General features: G+C 46.6%; 1 protein-coding gene across 1 annotated transcript in view; it reads left to right on the top strand.

Annotated features, from left to right (window-relative positions):
- The window catches only part of Galnt18 (polypeptide N-acetylgalactosaminyltransferase 18), a 310,894-nt gene that overhangs the window by 164,485 nt on the left and 131,428 nt on the right, over window positions 1–14,981 (top strand). The window contains exon 2 of the mRNA XM_021193520.2: window positions 3,167–3,359. Coding sequence (XP_021049179.1) covers window positions 3,167–3,359 — 193 coding nt within the window. The remainder of the gene's footprint in view (window positions 1–3,166; window positions 3,360–14,981) is intronic.

Genomic DNA, 14,981 nt, shown 5'->3' with positions numbered 1-14,981 from the left:
ACACACACACACACACACACACACAAACACACACACACACACACACACTCACTGTAATTTTATGCAACCACAAAGAACAATGAAATCACAGCACATTTAAGAAAGTGTGGATGGAACTCAAGGTTAAGTGAAATAAGCCAAACTCAGAAAGAGAAATGTGGCATGTTCCTCTCAAATGCTGGATCTGAACCTAAATTTACATGTGGTGTGCATGTATAGGACACGAAAGGGGTCATGGGAAAGGAAGAAGTGATCTTGGGAGGGAAAAGGGTCCTGGAATACATGTGTCACAAAAGACCAGTGGATTGTTGGGGGAGGCAGGAATCCAGCAAGAGGTAGAGGGGCAGGTGTGATGGAGGAGGGCACTCGGGGAGGGGCATAGATTACAAAGTAGACTGATATATATGTACAAAATGTCATCATGTAGCACACTATGTTGTATGCTAACTTAATATTTAATATAAGGAATGAAATTGCTTCCCTAGGTTCCTTAGCTCCGTGTGTGTGTGTGTGTGTGTGTGTGTGTGTGTGTGTGTGTGTGCACATGGAATGCGTGTATGTGCAGGTGTGCCTGCACATGTGTGGTGACCAGAGGACAATGTTGGGTGTTGCTCCTCAGGTGCCATATACCTTATATTTTTGAAACAGTCCTTCAGTAGGCTGGAACTGATTAGGTAGTCCAGATGGCCAGGGCAGTGAGCACCAAGGGTCTGCCTGTCTCTGCCTCTCCAGCACACACCACCAACCCTGGTTCTCTTTAGAAACCAGGATCAAATTCAAGCCCTCGTGCTTGTAGAATAAGCACTTCATCAACTGAATCACTACCCCCTCGTCCAGGCCCCTACTTCATCTTTAAGAGCATACTGATTTCACAGTGCCCATCATTTGTACCCATACCGAGTAACAAGGTAGAGACACAGTGCTGTAACCTCTGTCTTCAATCTGTTTGTAATACATTATTATGCAACACAGGCCTAATTGTGAATCATAATTTTTTCATTAACTGATCTCATTTTACTTGGTAATATCCATTTAGGCGTTTGAGAGCAATAAAACTCCATTTCTTTTAAATATTATATGATTCAGTTGGTTCACTGATTTAGATTTTACTGCCCCCCATTCGAGTGAATAAGTCATCCATCTTTACAGAGATAACAAAGACCTTCAAGATCACTCAGGCAGGCCTCGTGGGGAGAATGCTCAGGTGCACCCCATTCTGGAGGGGAACGTTTTGTAATTGGGCTCGCTTCCACATCCTAAAACCCCTTAGAAATGTGTGCATCGGTCATACCATGCCCCTCAGTAGATCCTAACTGTCTTGATGGATCTGGGTTTTCTTTTGTGTTTCTTAAAAAGCATGCAAGTAAACAAACAAGAACTGGTAATGAGATGACACACCTTGTCCTGTGGGTCCCAGCCTGCTGCTACCCACAGGTCATAAAATGCGGGGATGGGGGTAACTGTGAGGGTAGGAGCAGGCCTCCCAGGATGGAATCATCCCAGCACGTCCATGGTCTTCCTTGTGACCCCAGATTTGTATCTAGTGCTCTCTGTGTCTCTCTCTGAGGACAGTCAGTTGAGATTAAGGGTCATGTGGGGGCATGCTTACTAAAGAGCCCTGGCTCATGAGAGTAGTGAGTGAGTTTTTTGGCTAATATTAATGAGTTATACTTCCAACCTAGTGGGTGGTCAGCGCCCCCCCAAGGAGAGGTTACTCATGCTGACTCTCTGGGAGTCTGGTGGGCAACTAAGTGTTCCTCTGGCTGTATGCATCTCTCTTACTCTCGCTCTTGCTCCAGCATCACCTTTTTCAGGTCTGCTTTCTGAAGCACGGCTCCCTAAGTTCTTTCACTCTGTGACAACTGGGGAACACTTCTAGCCATGCCAGTTTCCTGTCTCCGAAGCCCTCTGGTGTGTTCTGAGAGCCTGGGAGCTTGGTGCTGCCCTCTGTGGCCAGGCAAAGTCCCTCCCCCCAGGTCAACTCTTAGTAGATTTGGTGACTCAAGAGGAGGTGTCTGTCTGGAGCTCTAAGTGCCCTGACCTGGGAGACCTGAGGACCCTGGCCCTTTCTCCATCCTGTGACTTTAAGCATGTTGTGTACCTACTAGCTACATAAAGATAGGTGGGAGTACCCACCAGGTGCCCTATAGCTGCCTCTCCTGGTCCTTATGCCTTCATCCTCAGGTCTAGCCCTAGGGTCTACCTCATATGTTCACGACATAATGGACAGTGAGCTGGACATCTTTGCCTACTGTTACTACATTAAGTGGTTTTTTTCCTGACAATCTGCCCCAGGACACCAGTTTAAGTCTTGGCCCATCAGCCGTGCTAGGTTTGTGACTTGGTACCAAAGAGGGATTGAAAACACCCCTCCTGTTGCCTTTTTCCTCCCTCTCATTGTGAGCTCTCTGGGAGACACACCCACCTAAGTGTCTCGTGCCTTATTGTATGCAGTCCTCACAAGCCTCAGATCTCTGTGCTCTCTGTTTGGAAGAAGGGAGGTGTTGGTTTCAGGAGGCTGGTGCTTACTGTGGCCTCATAGCTGGCGTATGGTGGAACCGAATCCGAATCTCTGACCGTACAAATCCAAAAGGACTAGTATTCCATGTGGGAAGGCTTGCGAGGATGCTGGAAAACCCCTAGCAGCCTTTGAGCCTGGAGCAGTCTGCCTTCCTGAGTCCACCAGGAGCCCGGGAAGAAGTTCCATGATGTATGGCAGATGGCTGTCACCTGTGTCTGAATGTCCCTTGTGTGGGTGGGGAGAGAGAGCTAGGGTCTGGATGCAGGCTGGAGCAGGACTGACTGTAGGTGCAGGAGTGAGACTGGGGGAAGAAGCAGAGGCCACATAGGAGACTGGGCCAGTATTCTTGGCAGAGACAGACTGGAAAGGGCTGCAGTTCTGTGCTAGAGCCATGGCATGTCAGGCTCACAACCATCAACTTCTTGGCAGTCTCTGCTGGGTACATTTCTATATCCCTGAGTGTGATGCTTATTGGATGGATGGCACCATAGATTCATGGGTGAATAAATCTTTAAGAACCATGAAAATCCCACTCTCCTCAGTCATCGCGGAAGGCTTGTGTGAGGAAGGGGAAGGGATTGGGATTGCTTGCTGTATACAGGGTTGTACTCTGACCCACTGACCCACTGTCCCTTCTTTCTACAGAGGCTCCTGCCAAGCCTGAGGAGGCAGAGGCCGAGCCCTTCACGGACTCCTCCCTGTTTGCACACTGGGGTCAGGAGCTCAGCCCCGAAGGCCGGCGTGTGGCCCTGAAGCAGTTCCAGTACTATGGCTACAACGCCTACCTCAGTGACCGACTACCCCTCGACCGGCCCCTGCCAGACCTCAGACCCAGTGGGTGAGCAGTCATTGGCCAGGCTCTTGTGTATGTGGGCGTGGGTCCTCATGGTGCTGGGAACAGAGCGAGAACTGGGAAGGGGCCCTGAGTTTCCCCTCTGCTGAATACAGGGACAGCTTCCTTCCATTAGAGATTTGGGGGATTAATAATCCAAATTATCCCTTGAGGGCACCAGAGCCATCTAGTAGCCCCACTAATCTGTCATTTTAAACCAATTAGCTCTAACTTTTTTCCCTTAAATTAGTTTTTTTTTAAATATATCTGTCTTCCAGTGTGAACAAGTCATCACACCCAGCAGAAAGGACTGTCTTGGCTTTTCATTTTGTTAAACAAGGGTATTTTTTTAAGGTTCAGGCAGAGTCTTTATTATCCATAATTATTAAAACTCGGGCATGCACCACAGTTAGGAAAATCTCATTAACTTTTGTGGACTCCCCACACCTTCATTTCCCCCTTCCTCCTCCTCATTTTTAAATGTTCCTTAAATGTGCAAACCAGAGTGAGTTTCTCTTTGGGATTTTCTGGAAAGATGTTATAGCTGAGTTTAGAAGTTATCACTTCTTAAAGGGGCAATTCTCAACTTATGGGTTGTGACACCTTTGATGATTAAGTGACCCTTTCTCTGGGGTTGTCTAGGACCACTGGAAAACACAAGTATTTATATTGTGATTTGAAACAGTAGCATGATTAGTTATGAAGTAGCAACAAAAGTAACTTTATGATTGGAAGTCACCACCACATAAGGAAGTACGTTAAGGGGTCACAGCATTAGGAAGGTTGAGAATCACTGTCTTAGAGAGAGGACTTCAACTCAGCTCCATCAACATTCACTGAGCACTTACTGAATACTGTATAATCAAGTATAGTTGTCTCTGGCCTGAGGAGAAGATGGCTGGGCTATAGTCATCTAAGAACTGGGGACCTACAAAGGAGAAGTGTGTGTGTGCATGTGTGTGTGTGAGTGTGTGTGTGTGTTTGTGTGTGTGTGTGTGTGTGTGTGTGTGTGCACTTAAAGATGGTTTGTGAAATTATGTGTGGGTGTGGGAGTGTGCACATGTACGCATATATGTATACATAAGAGTGTATATATGGGTAGATAGGAAGGTCATAGGTCAGCCTTAGGTATCATGCCTTTGGTTCTTCCTTCCTTATGTTTTGAGACAGGGGCACAGCCTTGCCGATGGGCTAGGAGGCAAGGGTAACCAGCTAGCAAGCCCCAGGAGTACTCCTGCCTCTGTTACATTGGCTCTGAGGATACACATGTACCATGCTCTGCCTGGCTTCAGTATATGGAAGCTGGAGATCAAACATGGATGCTCACATTTATGGCAAACCCCTTATTGACTGTGCCATCTTCTCTGCCCTCATGATCTTATCGTGTAATCTACAGCAATGGAGGGAGAGAACATGGTCTAAAAAGCCTGGAGGCCAGCCTCCACAGGCCGGCCTACGTTGGGTGCCACATGCTGGCAACAGTTCAGCCCCCAGCTATGTTTAGTTTGACTCTGTATAGTGCTGCTCAGGGCTGACCCACAGACCCTCGCCTTCTCCTGAGAGAAACATTGCTCTTACTGTCCTTTCTGGAGGGATTTGCCAGAGGGCCTCTAGGGGACCCTGGATGGGCAGCATCCTGAAGTTTCTCCAGGACATCATCACAAAAAAAGACTCATCCCTCTCCTCTGAGCTGTACAGTTTGTGGACCTCACACACCTTCCATGGAAGGTGAGATCATCCAGAGAAGCCAAGTCACCAAGGAAGGAAAGACAAAACACAAAAAGTGCAGAGGCTTCCTCTACCTCTTCTGCCTTTCTCTCCCAGTGTCCTCAGAGGAAATCAAACTACATTAAACTCTCGAGGAACATAGCAGGACAGCAGGACAGTAAAGGAGACAGCACATTACTAAAGAGTACCATGTGTGAGGCTTGAGGTATGGCAACAGCTTCCTTACTCTCTCTCTCTGGGTTGGAAAGAGCTGGTGGCTCAGGAGGGAAGACACCTCAATTCTGATTAGCTGGTTTCTCATTGGCATTGACTGACATAACACATGAGGTCTTCAGTATGGGCCTCTCCTGTATCTAATGTCTAAACTCTTCATTTTTTTGCCACTGAACTCCAAAAATAAGCAGGGACAAAACCAGAAAAAGGCAAACCAGAGGAACACATATGTATCAAAAGTCATCACCCTGCACATCGGATGTCTGTGCATTTGATTGAACATGAGTCAAATATCAACATGTCAAAAACTGAAGTTGAGAAGAGATCAAGGAATCCTTTGTTCCTGAGGAAGAAGAATATAGAGAGATAAGGTTGGGGAAGGTCACTGAAAACAATGAGTATGGCAGTGTTTGAGAAGCAGAGACATGAAGAGTTGAGGCAGTGGCCAATTGAAGACAGTGAAGGCAGTGGGATTCCTGCCCTTGCCTCCCTGTGCTGCAGAAACAGACTGCATTCCTTCCTCACTCACTTTTCATTATTTCCAAGCAGTGGTCATAGAGGAGTCTAAGGGCAAGTGCCTGCCCTAAGATGTGCTATGAAAATGAGTAAAAGGCTTATAGCACCACGCTGCCAGTTGCCAAGACAACCAATTCTACAGCCTGCCTCCAAGGTAGCTCAGGGAAGAGCCCTGGGCAGTTGCTACTTCCTGACTCTTGCTGGCAGCTCTTTAGACACCTCTGAGTCTTTTACCTCCAGTGCCCTCTCTGGGACTAGGGTACTCTGGATTTGGGGTCGACAGTTGTGTTAGGCACTGGGGTTGGGGCATCAGAAGTTGGTCTTTAGAGGACTTGACTCTTTTCTACAACTCTGAATGAAAGCAACTGAGACAGATTCACATTCGAACCTCAGAAGCCCAAGACCAGAGCAAGAAAGAGTAGGGATGGAATGGGTTGGTAGAAGAGAAGAAGTCAAGCAGTAGGACCCTGTGGAGCATGCAATCCTAAGGGAGGAAGGGACTACAATCAGGAAACTGGGGTATGACAGCTGGACAGTTGGGCAGTATTGTTTGTGTTGCTGCCCTTCAGCTGATGAACTGCAGATAGCACCTGTGCTGTGTGCTGGGGCCACGTATATGCTTTCTATACAGCGTATATGCTTTCTATACAGCTTGATTCTCATGACATTTTCAAGCAGTTGTTACCATTTTATGTGGGAGAATGCTAAGCCTTACTAGGCTAAGAAATCTGTTTGGGTTGGGAAAAGACTAAGTTGGTACAGTGCATGAGGACCTGAGTCCTATTCCCCAGTAACAACATCAAAAAGCGTGCTATGGTGGTATGTGTTTCCAATCATAGCACTGAGGAGGTAGAGACAGATGGATTCTTGAGGCTTGCTGGGAAACCAGCCTAGTCTACTTGGTGAATTCCATGTAGAAGGAGTGAGAGACCCTGTGTTATTTTTAACAGACAACTTGACCCAACCTAGAATTACCTGGGAAGAGTTTCACTTGAGGAATTAATTATGTAGGACAAGTCAGTCCATGAGGAATTTCTCTTGATTGTTAATTGATGAAGGCAGACACATCAAGTAGCAAGTCCATTGTGGGCAGCTCCATTCCTTCGGCACAGATTCCTAAACTCTATGAGACAGGAGAAAGCATGATGAAAGCAAACAAATAAGTGTGAGACTATTTTCTATTCACTCTTGTCTGGTGATGTGATGTGATGAGCTGCTTGCATTTCTGCCTTAACCTCCCTGAAATGATGTTCTGAAACTTGGAACCATAAGCTAAGTAAACCCCTTGGTTTCCTCCCCCTTGGTTGCTTATCATCAGTATACTTTGTCACAGCAACAGAAATGCAATTAGGATACCCGTTCTCACAAAAACAAGATTGATAAGGACTGCATTCTCCCCTACCCCAATGACCTCTGATCACCGTGTGCATGTGTACACACGAGTATCTGTATGCAAACACACACATGCACATGATGCACAAACACATACACATGCACACACACATGAGGAACCTGCTTAAGTTCTTACAGGTATTCTGTGGCAGAGGCAGTATCTTTATGGGTTCTCATGACCTCATCCCTACTCCTTCCCTGCCCGGGGGAGCTTGTCTGACTTGGGATCTTGGCTTGGGAGAAGCAGAGGTCTGTGAAATACAGTTGAAGTCTGAAGCAACCACAGGACAACAGATGAAATAAGGACTCTGTAAGGATTGTGCTGTACATGTTGGAAATGCTCATAGGACAAATATGGTTGGAAAGATGTCTCTTTAACTGAAGTACTCTGGGAACATACTTCTCTCTCTCTCCCTAATGTTAAGCCCATTGTGGGTCAAGAGTGTGATTATGTAATGACTTAATCTTGAAGAAGCAGTAATCAGTAATTGCAAGATAATATGTAATGTGGTACAATAGAGAGGGGACAATGCTGTTCTCCTTTGATCTTAGACCTTATCTGCAGAAATGGATTGCAAGGAATACAGGGACCACCCTGGGAGAGACACTGTGCTATGTGACACGTAATGCTTCTGTATAGGTTATTGATTAGTAGTTAGACTTGCTTCTTTGGACTCCAAAGCCAGGTTTCTTGGCTGAAAGTTGAATTGAACTCCAGTAAGTTCCTGTAGCCTCTCTTTTTTTTTTTTTTTTTTTGTTATCAGGTAGAATCTGCTCACTCAGAGAGCTCAAAACAAAGACTGAAATATATCTGGGGTCTGGAGCACACTTCCACCAGGCATGCAGTTGTTCTTGTTGTCTGGGTTTGTGGTTTACGAATTGACTTATAGGGAGAGGCAGAAAAGAAGCAGTATGGTCTTAACTTGACCACCTGGAGGACCATGTGGACAGAGGGACAGGGGGTGAAGCAATGTTCTGGCAGCAGATGAGAGAAGGTCTGGATAGGCTCTCTGGAAAATATCACACTGCAGCTCCTAGGAAAGACTTCTTCCATAGCCCCAGAGACCAGAAGATCAAAGGTTGAACCCAAGCTGGACTTGGCTGGGCAGTAAAGAGGTCTTACCGTCCTTAGCAACTGGTCTTCCCTGGCTTATCTAGGGACCTGCCTTCCTTTGTAGATCCAGAGATCTTCCTTCTCCCACAGAGCTAGTGCTACCCCTTCTGCTCCAGCAAATACATTTTTGTGACACCTCTTCTACTCTCTCCAAAAGAGCTAGGTGACTCCCTTCACTTGTCCCTGAAGATGAAGAAGACCCACCTTGCCCTGCCTCAGCAGGTCTAGAAGACATCCTTTCTCCTGCCCCTAGCAAAACAAGCAGGGCTGCTTTGTCTAACCCAGGTAGATTTAGAGAACCTTCATTCCCTACCCGCAGCAGTTCTACAGTTCCCACTTCTCTGCCCTGACATTTCTATTCTACCTTGCATTCCTTGGCCCAGTTGCCACAGGTCTGGCCTCCTCACCCACACACCTTCCAATCAGAGCCACCTAGTGTAACTGTTCCTCTAGAGCCTGCTGGCTTTTGATGTCTGAGCAACTGTACATTTAAGATCCATATTCTCATGATGCCGTATTCTCCAGATCACTCAGATATTCAGGGAACAGTTGAGCTTCCTGCCTCCCTGGTATTGTTTACACTCTAACTGATGGCTCTCTTGTTTATCTCCCCTTATCTGCCTGGCAGATCCTTTGTCTACATTGATAAGATCACCAGAAAGGATGTTCATTAAACTTCTGCCTCTGGGAGAAGCTGAGTGGTGATGATCATGTGTGCTCAGCAGCTCACTCCACAGGAGTTCTGGGCTACACTGTTTCTAGAGCAGTCCTGGGCCATTCCTCTCATTGTACAGATGGATAACACCCCAAAGTTTCAGGGGACATTGTCTTGTCCACATCTGGGCCAGTGTCTGAAACCCTGTCTATGCTAAATACTTGACCCTGGCCCCATCATCCTCTTGTTGCAGGATGGAATTTTGTTGCTGTCAAGCAGGAAAGATTTTGAAAACCAACTCCATGCTGGTCCTATCTTAATGGAGTTCCCACCATACAATGCTCATGGCCAGATATGTTCTCTTGCTCATGAATTTGAGCTTTCCTTCAGTAGTCTGTCTCCAGGCACTGTGCTTTCTGAGAATTGCCCTGCTGCACATTGGGTCAGGTGCTGTGAATTCCCAATGTGCAGTTAAGTCCTGACTTTGTGTAGCTTCCATCTGAGAATGTCACAATTATATAGAGATGTGCATTACAGTAGCATACAGTGGCATGAAAGGAAACAAAAAAAAAACAAACAAGCAAACAACAACAAATGAAAACAAAGCCTAGGGTACAATGGGACCGGAATGATTGCAACCAGGAAATGGAGTGAGCCTTTCTGTGGGAGGGTATGGGGGTTGGTTTCTTTGCAGGTGGTGAAGACACATGCATTTATGTTCAGAAGCCAACAAAAGGCTGTGGAGGTGGGGATACCCTGTATAGCTCTAGGATGCAACCTCTTTGTTCCATTTCTATTAAATCTTTTCCAGTGATTCATTTCCATGTCAGCAGTTGCTCATTGTCGATATTCTGCGTCCTGTCCTAGACTTCTGTGGCTGCTCCCTTAGAGAATTCACATTCAAAGTTCCTGCAAGGGCTGGAGAGATGGCTTAGTGGTTAAGAGCACTGACTGCTCTTTCAAAGGTCCTGAGTTCAAATCACAGCAACCACATGGTGGCTCACAACCATCTGTAATGAGATCTGATGCCCTCTTCTGGTGTGTCTGAAGACAGCTACAGTGTGCAAAGTTCCTGCAAGAAAGCCCATAATAGGCTTCCTGATCTTTCAATATAATCAAATCTGACTAGGGACTCCCATTGTATAGTTATTAACATGTCCTCCAAATTGAAACCTTCCCTTCTGGATGGAGGGGAGAAGCTCGCCCAACTCACTAGCGACCCAGGAAGCTTAGAAAGCTGCAAGAGTCACAAAACTCCTCCCCAAGGTTAGATGAGCAGTGGACAGTTGGGAGGGGGGACTTTTCTTTGGCAATGCTGCCTGAAAGTTGTCCTCACCCGTGTGGAATGGTCTTTTGGTCACTCAAGCTACTTTAAAGTCACCCACACGCATGCAAGTAGTCCCAAGAAATTCTCTGCTTCACCAAGATAGACTGGAACAGATTTTTTTCCCCATAGTCTGTTGTTGGCACCCTATTCTCTTTACATTCTCCCAGGAAAAGTTATAAAATAGGCCCAGAAGATTGCCTTATAGGTTAAAATTAGGCCTATTGATCACTATGCGAGACTTAGGAATCAGTCCCCCCCCCCCCCCACTCAGTTACAGACCAAAGGATAATGTGGAAAGGAGGACCAAAGATGCTGTAACCTTTATACAGATGTCCCTGGGACTGCTTATCTCAAAGGCAGTATTGTAGCTGGGAGATAATCTCTAGTGTCCATTCCTAGACTTTAACACACTGCCCCACACCTTCCAGTCACACATAAAATCCCCTCTGTAGACGCAGCACTGGCAGATTAGGAGCCTGGCCTCCCAGCAGGCTTTCATGATACCAGTAACACAATACCACTGTTTCCCTGGACACACTTGCAGAGACAGAGGAAGGAAGGTGGGCATTGTCATGAGGCAGGCATTAGCAGCCAGAGGAGCCTGGGCTTCATCGGGCCCTGGAGGATAACTTCCCACCTCAACTACATTTCCTTCATCTACATTGGGGACAGAGACACTGACTGGTACTGATAGTTGTTAGGAGCGATAATGTGGTAGAAAAGAACCAAAGCATGCCTTGTGGCATGATGAAATGCCCATTGATGCTGTTACCTTCAGGGATTCTCTGTAGAGTCTGGGGAGAAGTGATGGAAAGTCTGGGAATCCCCAAGCTCTGAAGGTTTCAGCGATGTATGTGCCAGCCAGAGGGAGGGACAGTCTCCACTTTTCTCGTGTCAGTGAGAATCCTTAGATCACCTCATCCTTGGGTCTCTGTGAATCCAATCTCCTGGGAGCCAACAGATGTGAGTGTCGATATAACTTGGAAATCCTGGAAGCTAGAAGTATGTCAAAGTGAGGTCACAGAAACACCGTGGATGCTATGTGGGTACACAGAGATAGGTGTAAGGACAGCAGAACCCTCTAGGACCAACAGTAGCCATGGAGAGCCAACAGGTGTCTTGAGGGCTATGAGGTCTCCCTGGGTTTATGTTCCAGATGGCTAACAACTCTCCTCAACTTCATACTCTGATTATAGCTCAGAGAGGATGGTCGCTGGGAGAAGTTTGAGAAGGGTGGCCAGAACCACCACCTAGTGAGTGGTAACTCCAGAGTGTCATCTTCTCACTTAGAACCCTTCCTTGTACTCCCAGAACTCTGGCACAGAAGCCCTGCCCCCAAAGTTCATTGACAATCTCCTTGGATCTCATTCTGGAAATGGTGTGCCATCCTCCTTCCTGGAAAGTCAAACTGCCCCATGAATCATCTTATGGACAATGATCTTGTCCATTTGCTGAGATCAAAGAAAAGGCTGAGGCTGCCAGTCCAACATAGGTTTGCCCAGCTTCAGCAACAAGGACTGATTTCCTCATTTGATGCCTAAGAGCTGGACATGGTCTCATACAGGGGTCTACTACTTCTATTCCTCTCATAGATAATAACACCCAAACTCTTGGTAAAAATTTGTCTTGAGATGACTCAAAACAAGCTGGGTATAAATCTACAGAGACAGTCCCTAAGTTGTCTTGTCTCTTGTCCCCACATCTCTTTTGTGTGCAGAGATGAATAGAGTGGAATTTATCAGGACCATCAATTCCGCTTATTAGACAGTCCCAACACTCCCCCTCCACTACACCTTGTTTTTATCTTTAGTGGGGAACAGCTTGACACTGAGCAAGAGTGAAAATCAAAAGGTAACTTTTATGGCTTAATTTTACAGGGGAAAGTACCTCTTCCAAAGACAAGTCAGGGCTGGGTGTTACACAGTTAAGCATCCTTTAAAAAGGACACGTTAATGACATTCATGTGGTGTCTTTGCATTGCAATCCTCATGCCCTTCACCACAGAAGTGAATGGGGTGGGGGAGCAGAGACAGCTATCCGTGTGGGTGGGAGGGTGACTCTGAGCTATCGTTTGTGTAGAGCATGCTCTCAGAGGTCCATGTGTTGAAGGCTTGATGACCAGCTCGTGGTGCTATCGGAAAGCAGTAACGCCCTCAGGGCAGGACCTAGCAGAAGGAAGTTAGGTTATTGGTACTGACTCATGCCTTAGGGTTGTATTGCTGTGAAGAGACACGTTACCAAGGTGACTCCTATAAAGGACAACATTTAATTGGGTCTGGCTTCCAGTTTCAGAGGATCAGTCCATTGTCATTATGGCATGAAACATGGCAGCATGCAGGCAGACATAGTGTTGGAGGTGCCAAGAGTTCTTTCTATATCTTGACCTGCAGGCAGCCAGGAGTGGGCTTTCTTCCTCAATGGGTGGAGTCTGAGCATAGGGGCCTCAAAGTCCATCCTCACAGTGACACACTTTCTTTAACAAGGCCACACCTCCTCCAATGATGCCACATCTCCTAATAGTGCCACTTCCCATGGGCCAAGCATATTCAAATCACACTTCCTGTCCACAATGAGATGAAATGCTTTCCTCTACTGGTCTCCTCTGTACACTGCTGTGAAGAAAGGGACTAAATGACTAAAGGCTGAACTCTTGGGAACCATGAAGTAAAATAAACCTTTCCTCCCTTCACCTTGACTTCCTGCAGGTGTTTGGAATAGCAGTGGCAAGCTGACTAACCCTCTGGGGAAACACCCTACCTAGGAAGATGTGGACTAGAGGATTTGGTCACTTCATCCTAGAGGAGCCAGGTGCTAGATGTACTCATTAATTTTACATACCTGTGACCAAACTACCTAAGAAAAATTACCCAGGAGAAGGGGGGATTTGTTTTGACTTCTTATTTCAGAGCGTTCAACCCATAGTTGTGACAACTGGAGTATGGGGAGGAAGCCACTTTCATCTCATGATAGACAGGAAGCAGGGTTTAAAGAAGGCATTTAGGATTAAATATAACATTGAAAGTCAGTGCCCTGCCAACCAGGGACCGAACAGTCAATGCATGAACTTGTAGGGGTCATTTCAGTCAAACCATTAGACTGGATTGTCTCGGCAGTGTGCCCACGAGAGTGAAGTCCATAGGGTGACTGCTGGGCTCACAGGGGACGTCAGCTGGAGTCTAGGACAGGCACCCAGAGCGTACACCCATTTAGTCCACAGTCAAGGAACAGTGTGAATCCTAGGTAAGAATTTGCATCATGGACTTAATAAGTCAGTCCAGTTAGAGTACAGAATGGCCCAAACTACAAATTAGCTGGTGCTGACAGGGACTGAGCACTTGGCTGTCTTCCACAAACCTTCTCAATGCTGTTATTGAAGTTACATTCACTGTAGGGAAAGGAGAAAGTACCTTCAGGAAGGGTTTGATGAGCTGAGGAATTTCCTCTCTTCTCTGTGGTTAGGCAAGCTGCTTATCTCCTCTCTAGCCACAGCAGTGTCCCCTGGGCCCTGTGAGATCTTGGCATGACCAACTCTTACATAATGTTTAGGAGTCTAATCAAATCTCCCTCTTCGAGGAGGGCTTCTTGACCACTCCCTGGAAGAGCTGTCCAGACATCATGATGTCCATGTGTGCCCCGTGCTCCTTTACTCTGAACACTTGCAGCAACTTGCTTTCATATTCATCTATTTCTCTTGTCAAAATATAAGCCCTGTGAGGACAAGAAATTGTCTGTGTCCCCTTGTGTCCTGGTACCTATCATCAATACTACCAGGTATACAAAACTCAATACAGTACACAGTTATCCCATTATGTACAAGAACGAAAGTGTCCTTCACCAATCCGTTAACTCTGTGGTTGTATTAAAATTGTAAGTGTGAAGTAGACTTGGGAAAAGGCTCAACTCCTTCCCCTCCCCCACCTCTCTTTGGTGAGAGGGAAGGAGAGCTGGAAATAGAATGGGAGAAGTTTCTGTAAATTTCTGGTAACCATAGAGACAGTGATTTTCGTTTATTAATCTCCTGCTCTTAAGCAGGCTGGGGCCCCATGGTGATTTCTCCAAATTGCTCAGTCTGGTTATCCTGCAGCCTTCCTCATTAAGAAGAGCAGGCCCATTCCTATCCTGCAGCACTTTAATTACTGCGAGCAGAAGAAGCGCGTTCTTACGCTAATCACCGCATGTTCTAACTTGGCTGTACCACCACTTTGGAACGATGTAACGCGGCCACAAGCCCTAAACCCCTGAAGCCTTCGGTGCCAGTGACAGTGTAGGCAGGCAACTTCCTCCCCAAGCCCAGTGTTCTCTCCTTTCATTCAGCTGTCTTGAAGGTGAGGCTCAGGACATTCTGGAACAGCTTTTCATTTAAGTCAGGGCAAGCCACCAGCAGGGGTTCCAGCCCCTCAAGTCAATGCTTCTGATAGCAAGAATTACCCCTGGGATGTATGCTCTTCTTGTTGCCTGGCCTCTTGTGGCCTCTGATTTCATGGCTCTTGCTTCTCTTCCCATGCAGAAAGCTTTTGTGAATGTGCTTCTGGTCAAGTAAGGGTCTCTTCGACGGCTTCAGGAAGCTGGGGAAATGGACAGTCTGGGGCAGCTTCTTCATGACCATTTCTTCCTTGGTATGGCTGAAAGAAGACCAGAGAATTCTCTCTCTCTCTCTCTCTCTCTCTCTCTCTCTCTCTCTCT

The sequence above is a fragment of the Mus pahari genome, chromosome 1, assembly GCF_900095145.1.
Source record: "Mus pahari chromosome 1, PAHARI_EIJ_v1.1, whole genome shotgun sequence".
Lineage (NCBI taxonomy): Eukaryota > Metazoa > Chordata > Mammalia > Rodentia > Muridae > Mus > Mus pahari.
Note: the sequence above shows the minus strand (reverse complement) of the source record. Positions and strands in the feature narration are given on the sequence as shown.